The sequence below is a fragment of the Dendrobates tinctorius genome, unplaced genomic scaffold (assembly GCF_039654945.1).
Source record: "Dendrobates tinctorius isolate UK_male_01 unplaced genomic scaffold, ASM3965494v1 ptg000014l, whole genome shotgun sequence".
NCBI lineage: Eukaryota > Metazoa > Chordata > Amphibia > Anura > Dendrobatidae > Dendrobates > Dendrobates tinctorius.
The window spans coordinates 20,760,909-20,776,045 of record NW_027361682.1 but is presented as its reverse complement, the minus strand read 5'-3'; the positions used below and the strand labels follow the sequence as shown (position 1 = coordinate 20,776,045).

At 48.3% G+C, this 15,137-nt stretch overlaps 1 protein-coding gene across 1 annotated transcript in view; it reads left to right on the top strand.

The window, feature by feature from the left end:
* ABCA5 (ATP binding cassette subfamily A member 5) overlaps window positions 1–15,137 on the top strand; it is a 244,628-nt gene that overhangs the window by 80,687 nt on the left and 148,804 nt on the right. Inside the window, exon 14 of the mRNA XM_073559971.1 lies at window positions 12,413–12,532. Within this exon, the coding sequence (XP_073416072.1) occupies window positions 12,413–12,532 (120 nt within the window). The remainder of the gene's footprint in view (window positions 1–12,412; window positions 12,533–15,137) is intronic.

Genomic DNA, 15,137 nt, shown 5'->3' with positions numbered 1-15,137 from the left:
CTGCGGCCACCTCATTCCAGAGCTGCCGGGTCACCACTGTGTCTTTGTACTGCTGCTCACGGCTGTCCCACAACGGGATGCGCTCCTCAACGAGGTGGTTGAGGTGCTCGTTGTCGATGTAGACTTCGTTATCCCGCTGTGGAACCTAGAAAAAAATATATAGAATGTTTAGAAGTATGGAAAAGATACAGAAAGAAACAGAAAAGAAGCAAAAGAAAGAAAGACAGAAAAAAAAAAAAAAAATATATATATATATACTCACATTGCGTCTCCTCGCCACAACTTGACTACGCTGCTCCCGCTCAGAATCCTCAGACGGCTCCCGCTCAGACCGCTCCCGCACTCCATCTTCACTGCCCATGTCCGATGTCTGTAAAGAATGAAAAATTAAAACACATTTCTAGAGGAAGCTATACTTACCAAAAGGCAGCAAGATTCTCACCTCACGATCAGCTTGGGCCAGTTCTTGCCGAGATGGCGAATAGACCGATCCGGAAGAAGACATGCTGAAAAGAAAACAAAAAATACATTAGTACATAATACATTGTACAGGACACACAGACATTATTCTTAAGAATATTCACATTTTGGCTCCTGAAGCTTGAATCCACAGTTAGAAGGCTCTTGTAGAATGCTTGTCTGGTCTCTGCAAGGCTGTATGTAGAGTAATTGTCTGACCCTGAAGACACCTTCTTTTATGTACACTCCTCCAAAACAATGTTGCTTGTTTAGGGGGAGTTCTAGACAAGTGTCTAGACATTGTTTACTCAAATCGCGTGTGCGCACAAGGCGCTGACATGCGCGGTGCCAAGCGCTTGTCAGCGACCACATAGACTGTTTTACTATTTTTGTGCGCACACGTGCGTGCGCGATTTTTTTAACGATGCCGCCGGAAAAAATGCAACATGTAGCGTACGGCGCGTCTGGGCGCACACCTGTAAAATGCGCAGCGCACGCTAAACGCTGAAGAGCACGTACATTCGCAAGACCCTGCGATCACCATGTTAAAGATACGGGGACATTGCGCGTGCGCCCGATAGCACGCTAGTGTGAAACCAGCCTAACTCCCCATCCAGTTCACCGGGCTCCTCAGCTGCATCCAGGATGCTCCTCTCTCGCCATTCCCTGGCCTCGAGTCGGACTTTGGGTCAGATGTAGATTCTCAGTCCGGGTCTGACTCAGATGCAGAACCGTATTCCAGGACGCAGTACATGGTGGATAGCCTTGTCTCGGCTATTATTCATACTCTTAAACTAAAAGAGGACGAGGCGCACACGCAGGACGATGCCGTCTCATTCAAAAAGGTTAAATGTCCCTCCCGGACTTATCCAAATCACAAGAAGTTTGAGGCTAGTATGGACAAACACTGGGAGCACCTGGAAAGCGTTTTCTGGGAAGGAAACAGCTAGACATTCTATATCCCTTCAGTCCAGATGTTGTCACCAAATGGGCAGAGTCCCCTAAGGTGCATCCGCCGGTCTCTCGGCTGTCCTACAAAACAGTTCTGTCTTTACCTGATGGCGCGTCTCTTAAGGATGCTACAGACAGGCAGATTGAGTCCTTGACCAAATCGGCCTTTGAGGCGACCAGTGCCTCCCTCTGCCCCAGCTTTGCCTCCACCTGGGTGGTGAAATCTATATCTCCCTGGGCAAAAATGCTTCGCCAGGGCATCTTAGTGGCAGCTTCTCTGGATGAGCTGGCAGATTTGGCAGACCAGATTGCGCACGCTGGCAAGTATCTTCTGACTGCCTCTCTGGATGCGGCCGCCTGTTCCGCCAGAGCAAGCAGCAACATCATTGCCATACCCCGCATCCTTTGGTAGAAGGTGTGGAATGTGGACCCGACCTCTAAGAAGTCACTCACCAACCTGGCCTTCCAGAGTTCTAGGCTCTTTGGGTCCAGGCTGGACCAGACCATTTCGGACGCTACCGGGGGAAAGAGCACCTCCCTGCCCCAGTCCAGGACAAGACTCCCCTCCAACAGAAAGAGGTTGCTGCCTTTTCGTTCCCTTTCCACCTTTTTCGTCAGGAACCTCTTCCAGCAGGACCGTTCTTCCTCCTCAGGGGAAAGAAGGAAACCATCCTTCAAACCAGCTCCTCACTGGAGGCCAAAGGGCCGCTCCTCCAAGCCCTCTGGGTCCCGCAATCACAGGTTCTCCTCCAAGTGACAGGTCACCCCCCACCTGGAAGTCTTTCCAGGGTGGGAGGCCGGCATCTTCTCTTCAGGGATGCGTGGTTGTTGCTGGTCGACGACGCCTGGGTCAGAGAGATCCTTACGTCCGGCTACAAGTTCGACTTTTCTTCCCCCCCCTCAGGGAGACGTTTCCTTTTGTCTCCTCCAACAAAGCAGCCATCTCAAGCCCCGGGGGTTCTCCATGCCGTCTCTTCCCTTCTAAACACAGGAGTAATCGTACCCGTTCCTTGGAACGAGTGGTTTTCTGGGTTCTACTCCGACCTTTTTGTAGTCCCAAAAAAAGACTGTTCTCTCTGCCCGATCTTGGACCTCAAACAGTTGAATCGTCACATTGGGATCCGCCACTTCAGGATGGAGTCCATATGCTCGGTGATCGCCTTGGAACCAGGAGAATTTCTTTGCTCTGTAGACATTCAGGATGCTTATCTCCACATTCCTGTTTGTGTGCATCATCAGAGATTCCTTCGGTTTGCGATCCAGCAGGATCATTATCAGTTCGGGGCCCTTCCTTTCAGCCTGGAGTCTGCCCCCAGGGTCTTCACGAAGGTCATGGCAGCGGTCATGGCCACCCTTCGTTCCAAGTGGATTCTCATAATCTCTTACCTGGACGATCTACTGATCAAAGGGCCATCCCGCCGAGACTACGATCAGAGTCTTCAGGGCACTCTGGACACTCTGGCCCGTTTCGGCTGGATAGTCAACAGAGAGAAATCCTCCCTGATTCCAACTCGGCACCTGGTGTTCCTGGACATGGAGTTCGACACCACCCGGGGTCGTGTCTTCCTTCCAAAGAACAAGTTTTCATCTCTCTGCCAGGTAATCAGATCCCTAAAGCATCCAGTTCCTCTACCCCTTCGGTTCTGCATGAGAGTTCTAGGGTTGCCATCATGGAAGCTGTGCCTTTCGCCCAGTTCCACACCCGTCCACTTCAGCTTGCTCTCCTGTCTGCCTGGTACAAGAGAACGGTCTCCCTAGACCGACTTGTGCTTCTGCCTCTCAAGGTGAGAAAGTCCCTGACCTGGTGGACTCTATCTGCCTCAGTCCTGCACGGGAGGTCCTTTCTTCCCCTTCGGTGGCAGGTCATCACCACCGACGCCAGTCTCTTCGGGTGGGGAGCGGTCTTCCTTCATCACACAGGAAAGGGCCACTGGAACGCTCAAGGAAGCCCTTCTCCCCATCAATCTTCAGGAGATCAGGGAAATCTTCCTTGCACTTCTCCACCAGTTTCTACCAGCAGGCAAGCCGGTCCGCATTCAATAGGGCAATGCCACGGCCGTGGCTTACATAAACCACCAAGGTGGGACTCACAGCAAACAGGTCGTGGAGAGGTGACAAGGATTCTGCAATGGGCGGAACGTCACATCCCTGACATATCAACCGTTCATATTCCGGGGGTAGAAAATTGGGCAGCTGATTTCCTGAGTCGTCAGGGTCTCGCATCAGGCGAGTGGTCTCTCAATCCCACAGTCTTCGACCAAATATGTCAGAGATGGGGCACTCTGGATGTTGACCTCATGGTGTCTCGCATGAACCACAAGGTTTCTCTGTTTGTAGCCAGATCACGGGATCCGCTGGCCATCGGTTGCGATGCCCTGGTAATTCCGTGGTCCCATTTTCAGCTGCCTTATCTGTTTCCGCCTCTCCCCTTGATTCCGAGGGTCGTGAAAAAGATAAAGACAAGGGATTCCCGTAATCCTGATAGCTCCAAACCGGTCAAGATATCCTTGGTATGCGGTGCTGGTAAACATGCTTTCGGACATCCCCTGGAGGCTTCCAGACCGTCCAGATCTAATCTCGCAGGGCCCCCTCTTCCACCAGAGTTCTCAGTCTCTGAGTTTAACGGCATGGCCGTTGAGGCCGCAGTTCTGAAGGAGGCTGTTTTTTCTCACCAGGTCATTCAGACCATGATTAAGGTGAAAAAAACAGCATTCTCGCACATTTACCATAGGTATTGGAAGGCTTCTTCCGGTGGTGCGAGGAGAACAGCTTGTTACCAATGTCTTTTTCCCTGCCTTCTATCCTGGGCTTTCTTCAAGCGGGCCTCGACTCAGGTCTATGTCTCAGTACCCTTGAGGGTCAGGTTTCCGCTCTGTCTATTCTTTTCCAGAGGGATCTGGCTTCTCTTTCTCAGGTGAACCACCTTACCATCCTCTTATAGATCCATGGGATCTTAGTCTCATTCTCGGTGCCCTCCAACATTCGCCCTTCGAACCCATTCAGGATATTTTGTTTTCTTTTCTATCCTGGAAGATGGCCTTCCTAATAGCCATCACGTCTATTAGAAGTGTTTCCGAATTAGCAGCATTATCTTGTCATTCCCCGTTCCTGATTCTACATCAGGGCAAGGTAGTCCTCAGACCCATTCCGTCCTTTCTGCCCAAGGTGGTCTCTTCTTTTCACATCAATGAGGACATTGTCCTTCCTTCTTTATGTCCTTCCCCGGTTCATCCCCTGGAGAAGTCCCGCCACAAGCTGGATTTGGTCAGAGCCATTCAAGTCTATCTTTCCAGGACTGCTCCCTTTCGTCAATCCGATTCCCTGTTTGTCATCTCTGAAGGTTATCGAAAGGGGCTCCCAGCTTCTGGGTCCACTATCACTTCGGCGATACTGGAGGCTTACTGCGTTCAGAACAAACAGCTTTTTCCGGGAGTGACGGCTCACTCCACCCGGGCCGTGGGGGCTTCCTGGGTTGTTTGCCACCAGGCTTCGGCCTTACAAGTTTGCAAGGCCACGACCTGGTTGTCCTTACACACCTTTGCGAGGTTTTACAGGGTTCATACTTATGCCTCGTCCGATGCAGGCTTCAGTAGGAAGGTGCTGCAGGCGTCGGTTGCGCACCGGCCGACCTAAGTCCAGTTCCTTTCTGTTCTCACCCTCGGGACTGCTTTTGGACGTCCCATGGTTACCTGTGTTCCCAAATGAAGCGATAAAGAGAGATTTTTGGTACTCGCCGTAAAATCACTTCTTGGAGCATTCATTGGGGGCACAGCACCCTCCCTAATTGTTCATACCGTTATTTGGGCCTACGTGCCCAGTTGTTGGGTTGGTACATATGTTGAGTTCTTGTTGCTTCTCCTACTGCGTTTACACCAACTGAGGTACTTAGTGCCTGTATGTGGCCGGCCGCTGATCTGCCGACCAGCAAAAACGAAAGCGCTCCCCTGATTGGTAGAGAGGCGGGGAGTGAAAAGAAGCGCCGAAAAGACGCACGCAAGAAGGGGGGAGTGTTATGAATGAGTCACCGAAGGAGGAAAAAACAAAAATACAAGCTAAGTCCAGAAAACCGGAGAGGTTGGTAGCTATCAGATTGCCGACCCCTGATCCTATCCACAACAACTAACAGTAGCCAGGGGGGGTTCCTACGATGCCCTAGACCCCTCGATCACAGCCGGAGAACTAAATAGGCCTAAAGAAAGAAAGGGGAAATCTAAACTGCCCCAGAGCAGACCCCAAAGCAATAGGCAGCCCCCAACAAATAATGACGGTGAAGCAAGATGAAAACACTAACACAGATAGAAAGATAGGTTGAGCAAACGATGGGGCCCAAGCTAACTAAAAAGGACAGGATAGAAAAGCTGCTGTCTGCAATCCGTAAAAAACCCTACCAAAAAATGTCCCAACCGTCTGATAGGAAAAACAGGCCCTGAAGTCGCTAGGACTTCAAAAAGACTATATCAGCACTCAGGTAAATTCTGAAGACAGAGCAAAGAGACAAACTGATCAGAGACAAAAATGGAACTCAGCACACCCCCGTCCGGGGATGGCAGAACTCCAAAAAGCAAGGTAAACAAAACATAACTAATAAGTTCAATAGCAGAGCAAAAACTTATCTTTGGGAAGCAGGAATCAGACTGGTCTCCAAGAATCCAGCAGAGAAATCACCAGCGACTCAGAAGGGCGTCGGCTGGCTTATATTCAGTCAGAATTTCCTGTTACCCAGTCATCATCTACCAGATCAGGTGTTTGGTAATCAGCCTCACTACCTTCCTTCACCAGAAGAGGGAGTTCATCAGACATCGATGGTGAAGGGGAAAATGAACTCACAACAGTACCTCCCCCTTGAGGAGGGGTCACCGAACCCTCATCCAAGCCACCAGGGCGATCAGGATGGGCCCGATGAAAGGCACGAACCAATCTTTCGGCATGAATATCGGATGCAGGGACCCAAGAATTATCCTCCTGGCCATAACCCTTCCATTTAACCAAATACTGGAGTCTCCGTCTAGCCAGGCGAGAATCCAGTATCTTCTCAACCTCATATTCCACATTACCTTCAACCAATACCGGGTCAGGAGGTGCCACCACAAGAACCACTGGCTCAACAAACCTCTTTAACAGAGACTTATGAAACACGTTATGGATCTTAAATGTACCAGGAAGAGCCAATCGAAAAGAGACTGGATTAAGAATCTCCAAAATCTTGTAAGGTCCAATAAATCTAGGTTTAAACTTTGGAGAAGCCACCTTCATAGCGATATTCTTTGATGACAACCAAACCATATCACCCACCTTAAACTGGGGACCAATGGTCCTATGCCGGTTGGAAAACCGCTGGGCCTTTTCCTGGGAGAGAGACAACTTATCCACCACTTGGTCCCAGATCTGGGGCAGTCTCTCCACCACAGTGTCAACACCTGGGCAGGCAGGAGGCTCCACCTGCCCTGAAGAGAATCGAGGATGAAACTCAAAGTTACAAAAAAAAAGTGACATCAAAGTGGCAGAACTAGCTCTATTATTTAAAGCAAATTCGGCCAAGGGCAAAAATGAAACCCAATCATCCTGATCAGCAGAAATAAAACATCTCAAATACGACTCCAAAGTCTGGTTTGTTCTCTCCGTCTGCCCATTGGTCTGAGGGTGAAACGCAGAGAAGGACAACTGAATTCCCAGCTTGGAACAGAAAGTCCTCCAAAATCTAGACACAAACTGAACTCCTCTGTCAGATACAATGTTCTCAGGAATCCCGTGCAAGCGAACCACCTGTTATTAAAACAAGGGCACCAACTCTGAGGAGGATGGCAACTTAGGGAGTGGTACAAGATGGACCATCTTAGAGAATCTATCACAAATCACCCAAATAACAGTCATTCTCTGAGAGATAGGAATATCAGAGATAAAATCCATTGAAATATGGGTCCATGGCCTCCTGGGCACCGGCAAAGGCATCAACAACCCACTAGAGCGAGAACAAGGTTTAGACCGAGAGCAAGTCCCACAGGACTGCACAAAATTCCTGACATCACAAGACAAGGCAGGCCACCAAAAAGACCGACTCACCAAATCTCTAGTACCAAAAATACCTGGATGACCAGCCAATGCAGAGCAATGAACTTCAGACATCACTCTCTTCCTCCACTGGTCAGGAACATACAATTTTCCAATGGGACAACGCTCAGGTTTGTCCTCCTGAAACTCTTCTAGAGCACGTCTCAAATCGGGCGAGATGGCAGAAAGAACTACCCCCTCACCTAAGATGGTAGCAGGCTTGGTCACAACAGGAGAATCAGCAAAGAAACTCCTAGAGAGGGCGTCTGCCTTGACATTCTTAGTGCCCGGAAGAAAAGAGATCACAAAATCAAAACGTGTGAAAAACAAGGCCCACCTAGCCTGTCTAGGATTCAAGCGTTTGGCCGACTCCAGGTAAATCAAATTCTTGTGGTCAGTAAGGACCACGACATGATGTTTAGCTCCCACCAACCAATGTCTCCACTCTTCAAATGCCCATTTCATGGCTAACAGTTCCCGATTCCCCACATCATAGTTACGTTCGGATGGGGAGAACTTTCGGGAAAAGAAAGCACAGGGATTCATTTTAGATGTTACAGGATCTTTTTGGGACAAAACAGCTCCTGCACCAATCTCAGAAGCATCCACCTCTACCTGAAACGGGAGTGAGACATCAGGTTGCCGCAAAACCGGAGCAGAAGTGAACCTTCGCTTCAGCTCCTGAAAGGAAGAAACAGCCTCCGGAGACCAATTCAGCACATCAGCACCCTTCTTAGTCAAATCAGTCAATGGTTTGGCAATACCAGAAAAATTAGCTATAAATTTACGATAAAAATTAGCAAAACCCAAAAATTTCTGGAGGGCCTTCAAAGAAGTGGGCTGAACCCAATCATAAATGGCCTGTACCTTGGCCGGGTCCATTTCAATAGTTGACGGAGACAAAATAAATCCCAAAAATGAAATCCTCTGTACCCTAAAAAGGCATTTCGATCCCTTGACATACAGGGAATTCTCCCTCAAAATCCGGAACACAGTCCGAACATGTTCCACATGAGAGTCCCAATCCTTGGAAAAGATCAAAATATCATCCAGATAGATGATCAAAAATTTATCCACCAAGTCTCGGAAAATATCATTCATGAAGCACTGGAAGACAGAAGGGGCATTAGTGAGCCCAAAAGGCATCACCAGGTACTCAAAATGTCCCTCCGGAGTATTAAACGCCGTCTTCCATTCATCCCCATGCTTAATGCGAATAAGATTATACGCCCCCCTGAGGTCAAGCTTTGTAAACCAGCAAGCACCTTTAACTCTGGAGAATAGATCAGAAATCAGGGGTAACGGATACTGATATTTAACAGTAATTTTGTTGAGGGAACGATAGTCAATACAAGGCCTTAATGACCCATCTTTCTTAGCCACGAAAAAAAACCCAGCACCTAAGGGTGAAGAGGATGGTCTAATATGACCCTTCTCCAACGACTCCTTAATATAGGATCGCATAGCCTCGTGCTCGGGTACAGATAAATTGAAAAGTTGACCCTTGGGAAATTTACACCCAGGGCTCAGCTCAATTGCACAGTCATAACTCCTATGATGAGGCAAAGATGCAGACTCATTCTCACTAAATACATCATAATAATCAGCCAAATAGTCAGGAACATCTTGTGACTGGGGAGAGGTGGAGAAAACAGGAGCATCACTAAGGGCACACCGACAACCCCAACTCACCACAGACACAGATTTCTAATCCAAAACTGGATTATGGATTTGCAACCAGGGAAACCCCAGAACAATGGTATCATGCAAATTATGCAACAACAAAAATCTGCAATTCTCTTGATGGTCTGGGGCGACCCGCATTACCACCTGGGTCCAAAACTGAGGTTTATTCTTCGCCAAAGGAGTAGCATCAATACCCCTCAAAGGGATAGGCGTCCGCAGAGGTGTCATAGGAAATCCACAACGTTTAGCAAAATCCAAGTCCATCAGGTTCAGAGCTGCTCCCGAATCCACAAAAGCCTTAGCGGAAAATGTGGACAGGGAGCAGATCAGAGTAATTGCCAGAAGAAACTTAGGTTGAACACCACCCACAGCAAATGTGTGTGCAAAACGTTTCTCTCGTTTAGGGCAGACAGAAATAATATGCGAGGCATCACCACAGAAGAAACACAGCTTATTACGCCTTATGAACTCCTGATGTTGCGCCCTAGACAAAACTCTATCACATTGCATAGGTTCAGACATTTGTTCAACAGATGGCAACACCTCTCATGCGGTTTTGCGTTCACGCAAATGCCGATCAACCTGAATGGCTAATGACATAGAATCGTCAAGACCAGAGGGAACAGGAAATCCCACCATAGCATCTTTTACGGTTTCTGACAAACTCTTCCGAAAGACAGCTGCCAAGGCACCATCATTCCAGGTAGTAAGGACCGCCCACTTTTTGAATTTTTGACAGTACAACTCTGCAGAATCCCGACCCTGGCTCAATGCCAACAGGGCCTTTTCAGCCTGATCAATAGCATTAGGTTCATCATACAACAACCCCAAGGCTTGAAAAAAATGCGTTCACATTAGTAAGAATAGGATCATCAGGTTTCAAAGAAAACGCCCAATCCTGGGGATCGCCACACAGCAAAGAGATGACAATTTTAACCTGCTGCGCGGATCTCCCCGACGAGTTAGGCTTCAAGGCAAAAAATAAATTACAATTATTCTTAAAATTCAAAAATTTAGACCGATCCCCAAAAAACACATCAGGAGTAGGGATCTTTGGTTCAGCAGCATGTGAATGAGCAAGATAGGCGGAAATTCCCCGCACTTCAGCAGTGAGCTGCTCCACATGATCAGACAATTGCTTCATCTCCATTGAGAAAGAAAAAAATATTCCCCCTACGGCCTCAGAGACATAGAGGAAAAAATATACACATTTCTTTCCTGCTATTGAGTACTTTAGGATCTGCGGTATGGCTGGTGATTCTGTTATGAATGAGTCACCTAAGGAGGAAAAAACAAAAATACAAGCTAAGTCCAGAAAACCGGAGAGGTTGGTAGCTATCGGATTGCAGACCCCTGATCCTATCCACAACAACTAACAGTAGCCGTGGGGGGTTCCTACGATGCCCTAGACCCCTCGATCACAGCCGGAGAACTAAATAGGCCTAAAGAAAGAAAGGGGAAATCTAAACTGCCCCAGAGCAGACCCCAAAGCAATAGGCAGCCCCCAACAAATAATGACGGTGACGCAAGATGAAAACACTAACACAGATAGAAAGATAGGTTGAGCAAACGATGGGGCCCAAGCTAACTAAAAAGGACAGGATAGAAAAGCTGCTGTCTGCAATCTGAAAAAAACCCTACCAAAAATGTCCCAACCGTCTGATAGGAAAAACAGGCCCTGAAGTTGCTAGGACTTCAAAAAGACTATATCAGCACTCAGGTAAATTCTGAAGACAGAGCAAAGAGACAAACTGATCAGAGACAAAAATGGAACTCAGCACACCCCCGTCCGGGGATGGCAGAACTCCAAAAAACAAGGTAAACAAAACTAATAAGTTCAATAGCAGAGCAAAAACTTATCTTTGGGAAGCAGGAATCAAACTGGTCTCCAAGAATCCAGCAGAGAAATCACCAGCGACTCAGAAGGGTGTCGGCTGGCTTATATCCAGTCAGAATTTCCTGTTACCCAGTCATCATCTACCAGATCAGGTGTTTGGTAATCAGCCTCACTACCTTCCTTCACCAGAAGAGGGAGTTCATCAGACATCAACAGTGAAGGGGAAAATGAACTCACAACAGGGGAGGCCACCGCCGGTGACCACCGTCTTCCTCTCAGCCCTCTCCGAGGAGAGGGATGAGGAGGGGAAAAGGCTAAGGATCGGCCACCAGGAATCACCCTGAATAACCTCTAAGGGTGACAGAGGATTAGGTCCTGTCTGCGGGTGCGAGAGTGAGCGATGTGGGTGACACCACACTGCTCTCTCTGTCGCATCAGTATGGGAAAACAGGGTGAGAAATTACACCCTGTTACCCTGAAGAACCTGAGAAACAAAAGGTAAAGATTAATAAAACACAACGGGTGACCTGAAAAGGAAAAGACTGCGGATCTGGGATCAGATCCAGGTCTGCCTCCTTCAGACACTAAGCGTAAACTGAGGTACTTTGTACCTGTACGTGGGTGTATACTGCTGGAGAGGAGCTATTTTTCTTTTTTTTTGCCTAGTGTCAGCCTCCTAGCGACAGCAGCATACACCCGACCTCTAATGCCATGGTTACCTGTGTCCCCCAATGAAGCGATAAAGAAAGAGATTTTACAGTGGGTACCAAAAATCCCTCTTTTGTCCCCTACATAGCTATATGGAGAGGGGAGATTGTGTTTGTTTGTTTTTTTTTTTTTTGCGGGACGAGTTGTAGTTTTGAATTACTTATTTAATTATGCTATATAAGGTATTGAAAGACAGAAAAAGTGAGATGAGATGGTGAAAGAAAAAATTGCAATTGTGCTATTTTTGTATTTTTTGTTATCATGGTAACATAATTCCTCACAAATTATTTTTTTTTGTTTTTGTAGATGGGACTTTTGCAGACATTCTTTTTTTTGGCAACGAGGAGGGAGTGATGCATACTTTTATGTTTTTTTAATAAAACCGCTAGAGTACTATACACCTCAATACATTAGTACTGCCATGTATAGCGAAATTAATAATTTTATATGAAGCCCAGCCTAAGATCGCACCACTGTTAACACCACACAGCAGCACTTAAGTGGTCAATCTGTAGCAATCTTAGCTATCTGCAAACCCTGCTGCTACAGTGACAGGTGCTGGCTGTATAAGACAACCGGCACCCACTTTATACAGTAGTTACTCAGTAACTGAGCCCACTGTGTGCACACGACATAGGACGTACATGTATGTCCTGTGTTGAGAAGGGATTAAAGGAATATTACTGTACTAATGACACTGACAGCTGAAATTTTACATTTTAGATTAATAAGGTTCTTCATGATCTGGATATGGAGGCAGTGAAGCACAACCAAGTGAAGAGACTCAGCGCAGGGCAGAGGAGGAAGCTGGCCGTGGCCATTGCTATTTTGGGTAACCCCAAGGTAATGTGCAGACATCCATTAATATTTCATCACTGGTTATAGGGAAATTGAACTGCTTCATTCTGCACCTCACATTATTTCATCAATGCCTCTAAATATAGAGCTGCCACAAGGGCAGACTGACGCAGAGGTATTACAAGAAGAGTCATCCTGAAAAGAAAAGGAACCACAGGCATGATGCAGGACATACTGCAGACACTGAACAAGCTGGAAATCCTGGCAGATTTCAGCTACCGTATTTTTCGCTTTATAAGACGCACTTTTGTTCCCCCAAATTTTGGGGGAAAGTAGGGGGTGCGTCTTATAATCCGAATATACGGGGGAGGGGGTGTATATATATATATGTACTGCAGGGTCCAGGGGAGGTGGGGGCAGCTTTGGAGCGGTGCTGTGAGCTGGTAAAAGCTGCCGAAGGGAGCCTTTGATCTCCTGCTCCCGCTCATATAATATGCACTGCCGCTGTCCATCACCATGGTGCTGAAACCGCACCACGGTGACTGGCTGGGGGAGCGGTGCATATTATAGCTGCCTGCGCCCTCCTTTGATCGCACATGATCCCCTGTGTTAGATATCGCCCCCATGCTGCTGCCCATAGTAAAATAAAAAACTCTTTCCTTACCTCCTCCAGCGCTGATCTCCCGGTGTCTCTGCTGCTGCTGTCATCAGCACTCTGCTGTGCTGATCACATGACCGGCTCTGAGAACCAGGAAGTGGAGGAGGAGCTCAACCACACTGAGGGAGACACGAGGAGGGACAGCGCTGAGAAGGTAAGGAAAGAGTTTATTTTAATAAAAGCAGCAGCATGGAGGCGATATCTAACACAGGGTGATGTGTGCCAGCCACAGGGGGGCCAGTGTGCCAGCCACAGGGGGGCCAGTGTGCCAGCCACAGGGGGGCCAGTGTGCCAGCCACAGGGTGATGTGTGCCAGCCACAGGGGGCCAGTGTGCCAGCCACAGGGTGATGTGTGCCAGCCACAGGGGCCAGTGTGCCAGCCACAGGGTGATGTGTGCCAGCCACAGGGGGGCCAGTGTGCCAGCCACAGGGGGGCCAGTGTGCCAGCCACAGGGTGATGTGTGCCAGCCACAGGGGGGCCAGTGTGCCAGCCACAGGGTGATGTGTGCCAGCCACTGGGGGCCGTGTGCCAGCCACAGGGTGATGTGTGCCAGCCACAGGGGGGCCAGTGTGCCAGCCACAGGGGGCCAGTGTGCCAGCCACAGGGTGATGTGTGCCAGCCACAGGGGGGCCAGTGTGCCAGCCACAGGGGGGCCAGTGTGCCAGCCACAGGGGGCCAGTGTGCCAGCCACAGGGTGATGTGTGCCAGCCACAGGGGGGCCAGTGTGCCAGCCACAGGGTGATGTGTGCCAGCCACTGGGGGCCGTGTGCCAGCCACAGGGTGATGTGTGCCAGCCACAGGGTGATGTGTGCCAGCCACAGGGGGGTCAGTGTGCCAGCCACAGGGGGGCCAGTGTGCCAGCCACAGGGTGATGTGTGCCAGCCACCGGGGGGCCAGTGTGCCTGCCACAGGGTGATGTGTGCCAGCCACTGGGGGCCGTGTGCCAGCCACAGGGTGATGTGTGCCAGCCACAGGGGGGCCAATGTGCCAGCCACAGGGTGATGTGTGCCAGCCACAGGGGGCCAGTGTGCCAGCCACAGGGTGATGTGTGCCAGCCACAGGGGCCAGTGTGCCAGCCACAGGGTGATGTGTGCCAGCCACAGGGGGCCCGTGTGCCAGCACAAGGGGGCTATATTCAATATAAGGTGGCCATATCCAGATTAAGGGGGCTAATTTTAGGGTGGGGGGGCTATGAGGGACATATACCCTATATGATTTGTTAGACGGACACTGGCATTATAAGACGGACCCCATTTATTAAAAAATTCTCTATTCCTTCACCACATTTGGGGGTGCGTCTTATAATCAGGTGCGTCTTATAAAGCGAAAAATACGGTATATAGTCTGCATAGGTAAAAATATAACTATGCAGTAGTGTAATGACAAAAAAATTTTTTTTATGAAACCATGTGCAATGGAGGAACTTTTATGGGTTATATAAGAATAAGTATTGCTTTTTTTTGTTTTTAAAAAAAAGTTCCCCCTTTCATTCAAATGAAATAAGGCAAAAATTGTTTTCCCCCCAAAAAAGGACATGCAATTTTGCATTATTGAAACGATAATAGTAATAACTAAGCAACTTTTATTATTCGTTTTTTAACAAATACGGTATAAAACAGTTAATTATAAGTACAATATGTACAAAAGAAGTGTTTAAAAATTATTTTTTCCTATGAATTTTAGATTCAAAAATTCAATTTGTTTCGATTTCACATGTAGTTCCTCCATCAGTTTTACAGCACATTCAGCATTTTGGTTAGATCTGGGAATGTCAATTAATGACTCCTCGACCAACCAGTGCGCCTTCAAACACTTAATTGCCTTCTTCTGCCTTCGCCGTTTCTCGCTGTTGATCAGAAAACTGAAGTTTCCAAGAATTTGGCAGTTCGTTGGCATCCGCATGAGATTGGAGAGCTTTTCAACATATGGAATACTTGGATCCCTTTTATGTTGAGAATAGGAGGGCAGATTCCTCGTCCAGATAGACCTGT